Here is an 8,240-nt window from a genome sequence, read left to right as displayed (position 1 = left end):
GAAACCACCAAGATTCCCATCAGGCCACACCTGCAGTTCTTTAGATGTTGATGCTCCTTTTCTAGTCAACCAAAGCAGGCACAATGAAAACTTCACAGTGTGCATGGAATAGTGAAGAAGCAACTTGGTAAATAAACAAGCAGAAAGAAAACTGGCCAAAATTAAACCTTAATACAATAGGAAGCTAGTGCAGGCTGCTCCTTTGGAAGTGAGCCCTCGGGTCGCCTGCCTGCGACAGTGAATTATACACGTTTATCCTCCGCACTCTAAAAAAAGAACGGGACAACGGAGCACTCCCGTGCTTTATGCCCGCAGCGTGGGCATGACAGCCCAGCCATAAACCGCTGTAAATTTGCTCGGTGTTCCGGAGCTGCCCCGGCGCGGCCAGCCGCCCCTTGCAGCCCCCTCCCGCGGCCTCTGCGACCCTCGCCCTCCTAATTTGTGAGTCTGATGTCCTGCACGCCGTGCATACACTGTGCGAAGAGAGCCCCCCGCGGCCCGCCGGCCGCCCCTCCGCCTAGGTGAATAAATTATGCCGATGAGGGCGGGGATGCGGGGCAGCGCGGGCTGCCTGCCGCCTGCGGGCTTCCCCGCCTGGCGCGGCGCGGCTGCTGGGCGCCGGCAGGCAGGTGGAGCGGGAGCAACAAGTCCTCCGGCGGCGGCAGCGGGGAGGGGAGCGGGAGGCGGAGGGGGGGCGCTTCCCGCCCCGCGCCTGAAAACCTCTCTGACAAGTGGCAAAGCGCTCGCAGAGCACGCTGCTCCTTCCGAAGGGCGGCTGGAAGCCGCGGGGGCACGCCTCGCACCCAGCCCCGCTGCCGGCTTGTGGCTCGTCGCCCCCGCCTCCCGCTGCCGCCTCTGCCGCGGGGTGGGTCGCGACCCGCTGCCGGCGGTGCGCGGTGCGGTGCGGGCTGCGGAGCGCCGCCGCTTCGCCTTCAAAGTGTGCGGGCTTTGCTTCTACTTACCGCGGGTTTTTTATCTTTTTTTTTTTTTGGTATTTAAAATAATTGTTTTGCCGTTTTGTTAATTTATTTTCTCCTACTTCGTTGCTGTTATTTTTGTTATCGTTGTTTGTAAACTAATTGCCTCCATGGGGGGCGGAGGAAAGGAAATCAAAGCTGCCGCAGCTGAAGGGTGTGCGAGCACGCTGGGGAAGAGCCGAGGAGCCGCAGGACGGGATGGCAACGGGAAGCCCGGCCTCGGGAAGCCCGGCTGCGGCGGGGACCGCTGCCCGCGGCGGGCAGGGCCGGTCGGCTCCGCGCTGGCCGCGCTCCTCTCGGCGCTGGCCGCGGCCTCCTGCGTCTACCTGGGGGTGCGGACCAGCGACCTCCAGGCCAGGGTCGCGGCCATCGAAGGAGCCCGTGGGGACTTCTCTGCCGCCGCCCCGCTCCCGCCGCTGCCCGGCTTTTCCTTGGAGCAGCTGAACGCGATGATGCAGGAGAAAGTGGAGCGACTTCTCGCCCAGGTGTGCGGGACGGGGTTGGCCGCTGCCGTGCGGTGTGCGTGTGGGGGGCATGAGGGATGCTCGGGGCGGAAGGCGGCCGAGGCCATGAGGAGGGTGGCCGGGCGAGCTGCTCGGGTGGGAGGTGGAGGGGGAAGCGGGGAAAGTGAGCCAGCAACCCCAGGGGGCGGCGGGGCCGGGGGAGGAGCGGGCCGGGGGCGCCCCGGGCTGCTGGGGCGGCGGGATGGGGATGGCGGGGGAGCCCTGCGTGCGCCGCCGCTGAGGCGATTTTCTCGTCTCTAACTTGCCGCCGTCCCTGCGCCTCTCCGCCGCGCCTGCCGAGCGGGCAGAAAGAGCGGGCTCACTTGCGGCGGCCGTGGGAGAGACACCCGGTGCCGGGCTTGGCGTTGTTGGTGTGGGGGTGGTGAGGGCACTGAGACACCTTAGGCCGAGTCCGAGCCAAGAAGCCGCCGCTGGTTGCGCAGCCTCTGGCATAGCGGTAAATTCCAGCGAGCGGCCGCGGTCGGGAGCGCTGCCTGTGGCGGGAGAGCTCGCTCGCCAAGTGCCCGCCCTCACGTTGCTTCTCTCGCCCCCAGAAATCCTACGAGCACTTGGCAAAAATACGAGTAGCGAGAGAAGCGTCTCCAGAGTGCAACTGCCCACCAGGTAACAGACACAGCTTGGAAATCTCCTCTCGGAGCCTTGTAACTCTGGGCTGTTTGGTACCCCATGTTTTTGAAATAGACCTAAATCAGGTCCAGGGATGCCTTCAATCCTTGGGTGGGAAAGATGTAAAGCCCAGAGTGATTGGTTTGATTGGTTTTTGCTGTGGCCCTAGATGGGAATTAATGCTAATAAAAACCTCTCATTAGGCTGGATGTTGCCAAACAAGAACACTTATGAAGACATTAATGATCCACTCTAGTGGATGAAATATATTCTCTCTTAAATGAGGTAGTACTGAATCAAGGCACTGTGTACCCAGCTTGGGAAGTTGGGAGCAAAGGCCCCTAGCAAAAATATTGAACAATTTATAACATGGATTGAAATAGGTGGAGAGTCTGTTGCAAGTTAGCACTAATATATACATGAACCTTTTACAGTGTTGTTTTTCTGTAGTCTTGGTGGAAAGCAGTTTCCCTAGGAAGAAATTGCAGGTTTTTCCTACTGAAGGTTCAAAACTCTGTGTGTTTGTGCAGGGATATCACTTGACTTTGGAAATGGGTCCTTCTAATACTGCACAGTTGTTCGTACATTCATGCTGCAGTGTTTCTGTGGTCTTTGTGCTCCTTTGTGATAGTCTGATAACTATCAATGTTGTTCTAGCTTTATAAACTTCTTCTAACATATGCCCAAGCTCATCTAGCATCTTAGAAATTAAGAAAATAATGCCAGTGTTTCACAGGGGGATATAGGAATTCCAGCATCCTCTGTGATGAGACACATTAGATGCAGAGGATGCTTTGGCTGTCCTCTCATTCTGTATGAAAAACCATCTCCTTTACAGGTGGAATATCGACTGTCAACAGGACTTAAGCTGATTATACTTGCCAGCAGGATGTGAGATAGTACTTGTATATAAGGAAGGAGCTTTCGTTGTTTAGGATACAATTCCTGCCAAACTCATCAGTCTGAAGGGACTGCTGAATCTCAGTGTTAAAGCTGCCTACAGTGGTTGCTACTCTATTTTTGTGATGATACAGCTGAGAACAGAGTACTTACTTGCTGGTGTTGGAGTTGCCACAGCTATCATGGGAAGGACAATATATGTGACTAGGACTGTTTTAAAGAGTGCATAGAATTACTCAACTCCCAGTTAGTTTTGATAAGGGACACTGCTTTCCTCCTGTGGTATATATATGTGTATATTTTTCCTTTAAGGCTAACAGAAGCAAACTGATCTTATTTTTTTTCTGTCACTTAACTGCATTGAATTACAGGATGCAAGTTTGTGCGCAGAAAAGAGAGTTACTCATCATGTTTTTTTTGCAGTGATGCGTTCTGTGAGCCTGAAATTATGTTCAATTTGATGCTAAGCTCTTTCCCTCTTTCTTCTTCCTTGTTTAAATCCATCTGTTATCATATTTTCACTTACTGTTTCCCTGCTAAAGGTCAGTGTCTACTTTTTCATGGTTGGTGTTACGTGCTGCTTTACTTCTTCATTACCACTAGAGCTCCACATTATACCAATTTTTATCTGACCTTTTTTCTTAAGTATGTGTTTTCAAATAGATAATGAGCAACAGAATATTTCTCACATGCACTGTAAAAATCCTTGCTGCATGAGAGTCAAAGCAATTTGGGGCACATATTAGAGGGAGCAAGTTTTATAAGACCAGGAAAACTTACATGAATCATTACAAAGTAAAACAAAAAAGTTGCAGAGAGGAGGGATTAGAAATGTGATAGGGAGCTTTTCACCTCTTGGTAGCTGTTTCAATTTGGAAGCAAGTTTTGTAGTGACTGAAAGATGTTGCCATGTGGTAGCCTCATTTTGCAGTTGATGCTCTCGTGCTTGTTGCCAGTGGACAGGTGTCTACCTCAAAATGGAATCATCTTGGGAGCCTTGTCTGAGAGAGCAGGGGCTGAGTGGCACCACCACCTGAGGACAGTGCCTTCCCAACTGCAGGCATTAGGCAGAGCAGGAGGGGATAGAGCAAATAAATTGTTGCTTCTTCTTTTGGTTCCCTCTGTTAGAACTCCTTTTTGACTGCACAGGATGGGCTTTTGTTTTGATCCTTAATGTTGCTGTTGTAAACAGTTATATTCAAAAACATATTTGGTTCAATAGGAAAAGTATCATGGTACATCAGTGGTTTTTCTGTTGCCTGCTATTTGCAGAGCCAAAGAGTACATTGCTTTTTCCCCACATGGTTCCCTTTTGCTTCTGAATTCTGCTCAACTTCTTAATTTCTTTCCTGTGTTTCTGTAATGATAAAATAGATGTCTGTTAGAGATGACTTTGGAAGGCTTGATGGTACAGAGGTGCTTTTTGAAATATCTCTGTGCTGTGAGAAAAGGTCACTACTGGATGGCCACCAGGACAGTTTCCCTCATCCTTCTCTTAAAAGATAAAAATAATAAAGATTATTTGAAAGTAGGTTACATTGTTCTCTGCCAAACGAAGAGAAGGAAGTTCAGTCTGCAGACAGGAGGGTGAGAATGTGGCCTCTGATTCAGGATTAAAGTTATGCAACTGGCATAGATGTGATTAGCTTGAGATTTTCATCCCCTTTTGCCTCTCCATGACTGGAACCTGCACATTCAAAGGTTAGTGGGTTTGAATGGCTCAGTTACCTATTGGAAGGCAGATTCACAAGCTCACAGCTTGCAGAGCAGTCTGTGTGTAGCTCCTTTTAATTCAATGGTAGCCTTGAATTTTATCTAGTGTGAAGAGTGATCGCATTTCTCTTAAATCACATTTAGTGAAAATAAAGTTTTTATTCTTATTCTTTAGTTCTGTTTTCTTATGAAAGAAATGTGATGTAGGGTGATGTTAGAGTTTTGGTTTTAACTCTGTGCGTCTAAAACCAGATACCAAAGATTTTGTAAATATTTTAAAAATTACAATAGCGGGCATTCTTTCTCTTCTTAAAGCAGAGTAATAAAGTTTGAAAAGTAAATTTGTGCTGACATTCCTCTTAAATTACCTCAGCTCTAATAAGAGTGCCAGTGTAAATCTTGTGCTTTTAGCTGGTGCTGCAGTCACTGCTGGTAGTTGGCCTTTTGCACATAGGACTGGGAGGCAAATTGAGTGGCTGAAATCATTTTAAGCATAATAAATTAATTTTCATTTGCCAGGTGTATTTTTTATTTTAAGTTGATGTTTTTATACTTTAAAAGATGAAGAGAAAATGTAGGTGTCTAGGTACTTATTTCATACTTCTAAATCTTCCTCTAAGTGGCTGTGGGAGCATAATCAGCTCTTATGAGGAACAGTCCAGCACCATGCTGGGTACTTCTTACTAAGTGCCAAGAATTACACAGTTGAGGGAAGAGTAACACATACAGAAAGCGCAGGGATACTCCTCATTCAATAGAATTTAAAGATTTTTTTTTTGGTAGATTGTTTGATTTTCCTCATCCCAAAGTCTTTCACATGTGAACGTACCTGTAGACTTCAACAAAAATGGACATATGCTTACATGTTTTAGTGATCTGATCCTTTTTATATTGTAAGGGTCAAGTTGTGACACTTGCAGTTCTGTGCCATGATGTCTCATTGTGTACGTGGTCCTCAGAACCTGCTCCTGGAGTCAGATAATGTTGACAGGAGTAGGAGTCAACTCAAGTAGTACAAAAGCTTCAAACTTTCTCAGCAGGAAGGCTGGCAGGTGATTATGTATGTCCCTTTTGACCAGGGACTAGTTTTAGGAAGCAATTATATTTTTTCCCATCTTCTATTTTTAGGAAGACCTTTATAGTGAATTTATTCCTTAAAGGAACACATTTCTTTAGTTCTGCACTTATTCTTGACAAAGAATAAGTTACATAAGATAGGTCTTTAAGTGTATAGCTATACAACACACTGTGTATGAATGTTCACTATAACTTGCATATAAAGTTGTGGGATTTTGACATTTGTTTTGGGTTTTTTTTTTCTTCCCCAGAACATTTTGATTTGTTTCTGTTTTTGTTTGATTCTGTTTTTCTTCAGTGCCACAATTAATATTTCTTTGTTTATTCTTTCTCTAGTATATTTCCCATCTGGAAATGTACCTTTTTCTTCCTCTTGTGACTTCAGGGCTTTCATAGACTCTTTCCCTTTCTGTAATTTCAAACCCTTTCCACAAATACTGTGACCATTCTTTCTGAGCCACCTATTTTGTGCTGTTTTTGTAAGCATGCCATCTTGATTCTCTGTTCCAGTCCTAGAGAGCTTTATGGTTCGGCATTTGAAGTACCTCCAGTTTCACTGTGCAATTTGCTGCCATCAGGTTTGTTTCAGTGCAGTTGCATGTGTATAAACCTGTTCGTTCAGGATGAAATGCCATGAGCCAAGGGTGTTTTCTTTTGAGGGAGTATAGAATACCAATTGGTCTTTTTCTTGGTTACTGGAGTTCCAGTGCAAAAACTGTGTTCTACAGCTACAGTTCTTCAGTGGGATGATGAATCTGCTATATGTATTTTGATAGTAGCATGGATAGCAAAAATCAGTGTATTTTCTTAGAGTCCCAGTGCTATTTTTGTTGTCTTAAGCATCTAATGTTTGTTTTGACATGCAATGTAAGTGCAATTTAGGTGCTCTTTCTTATTTCCACAAGGACTGTTCCCTGGAGCATTTCAATTAGTGAGGCTGAAAGAATGGAGGAGAAAGCAATTTTCAGGATTAAAAGAATCACGAAATAGGTATCAGCAGGGTATTACTCTTTTATTTTTTTTTTATTATGCTTACAGTGAAGCAGTCCTGGAAAGACTGAAGAGGTAAAGAAGAGAGGCGCTGACTTATGTGTTTACCAGTAGCGAGACCTAAGAGAAAATGCAGATATATATAAAAAGTATCCAAAGTGATTTTTTCCTGTTACTGAAAATTGCAGTGTGCGCGATCTTAACCTAGCTCCCAGCACTACTTACTTCTGCCATCTCTGTATCATCTATTTGCTGAATGCAGTGCTCAGCTCTAATTTTGTAATTTTTCTGACAGGTCTCTGAGTCCCCCTTTCATACCTTCAGTGGTTTGATATTTTTCATTTCAGTTCCTAGATCAAGATGCTTATTGATGTGCAGCAGCATGCGACCTTCTGGGTAGTCTGTCTTCTTTGGATGACTGCTTAAAGATACTGTTTCCTCCCCACAAAATAGCTAAATATATATTTTATTGGCTAAGGGGTGACCTTTTAAGTCCCTTCCCTCTGGGCAAGGAAGTAGGGTGTGCAGCATGATGAATGAAACACAGTGTGGCTCAGAAGAGAACTGATTGACAGTGGACTGCACCAGATTTCTCTCCTTTGTAATATTATTGATCTCAGCAGTGCTGTAGCAAAGGTTGATTTGACTGCAAAAGTGTTATTAACAAAAGGTTTTTCTATGACTTGAGTTGAATAAATTCAGACTTGTGCAGTTTTGTCAAACAAGGCATATTGGAAGGAAGGCTTGTTTATCTGCGCTAACTGTTCTTATAATATATGAAGATAATATTATATATGTTCTTATTCTTCCTTGTTTGTGGCGCTGGTCCATCTCAAACTGCTGAAGTGTCAAAGCACTTCAAGTACTGCGAGTGTTGCAGTGGGAGAAGTGGCTGTTAAGCCCATTTCTGGAATAATGCTTGTAGTGTCTGTGATGGTTGGGTTTTGGTTTTTCTTTTTCTTCTTGTCTTTCTTAAATTGGGAAATATATGCATCTAATTCCTTAAAGGGTCTCTAAAGCTTATGTAACTGAGTTCTGTTTAGCTATACTTACCCCTGTCCCTTTCCTTAAAGGTTATTGAGTTCTTGAAAATGTACTGCTGGAACAGTACCTGCCTTACAGCACTCATCTTCTTTCTCACTCTCTTCTGAATTTACTGGCTGCAGCTTACCTGCCTGTTTTGTCTATACTTAGCGCAGGAAAAAACCAGCTAAATCTGAAAACAGCATGACTGACAGAAGCTGTTTTTATAGGGCCTTTTAGGTTACCAAATAGAATCATACCACTAATATGTTCAAGTTACCAGCCTGGTGAAATCATCCACCACACTTTAATGCATGCAGACCTTGAGTCATGTTGCTAACTGCAGTCTCTACAGAGAAGGCTGGTCGACACAGGGCACCTTTCCCCTTCATCATTTCAGGTGATTTCCTAAGTCAGCCACAAAAAAGGA

General features: G+C 45.5%; 1 protein-coding gene across 1 annotated transcript in view; it reads left to right on the top strand.

The window, feature by feature from the left end:
* Positions 1-1,006: 1,006 nt before the first annotated feature.
* Positions 1,007-8,240, top strand: part of COL25A1 (collagen type XXV alpha 1 chain) — a 294,304-nt gene continuing 287,070 nt past the window's right edge. The window contains exons 1-2 of the mRNA XM_041428005.1: positions 1,007-1,462; positions 2,035-2,104. Coding sequence (XP_041283939.1) covers positions 1,088-1,462; positions 2,035-2,104 — 445 coding nt within the window. The 5' untranslated portion in view covers positions 1,007-1,087. The remainder of the gene's footprint in view (positions 1,463-2,034; positions 2,105-8,240) is intronic.

Source organism: Onychostruthus taczanowskii, unplaced genomic scaffold (assembly GCF_017590055.1).
Source record: "Onychostruthus taczanowskii isolate IOZ18803 unplaced genomic scaffold, ASM1759005v1 scaffold12, whole genome shotgun sequence".
Taxonomy (NCBI): domain Eukaryota; kingdom Metazoa; phylum Chordata; class Aves; order Passeriformes; family Passeridae; genus Onychostruthus; species Onychostruthus taczanowskii.
This window is presented reverse-complemented; position numbering and strand designations above follow the sequence as displayed.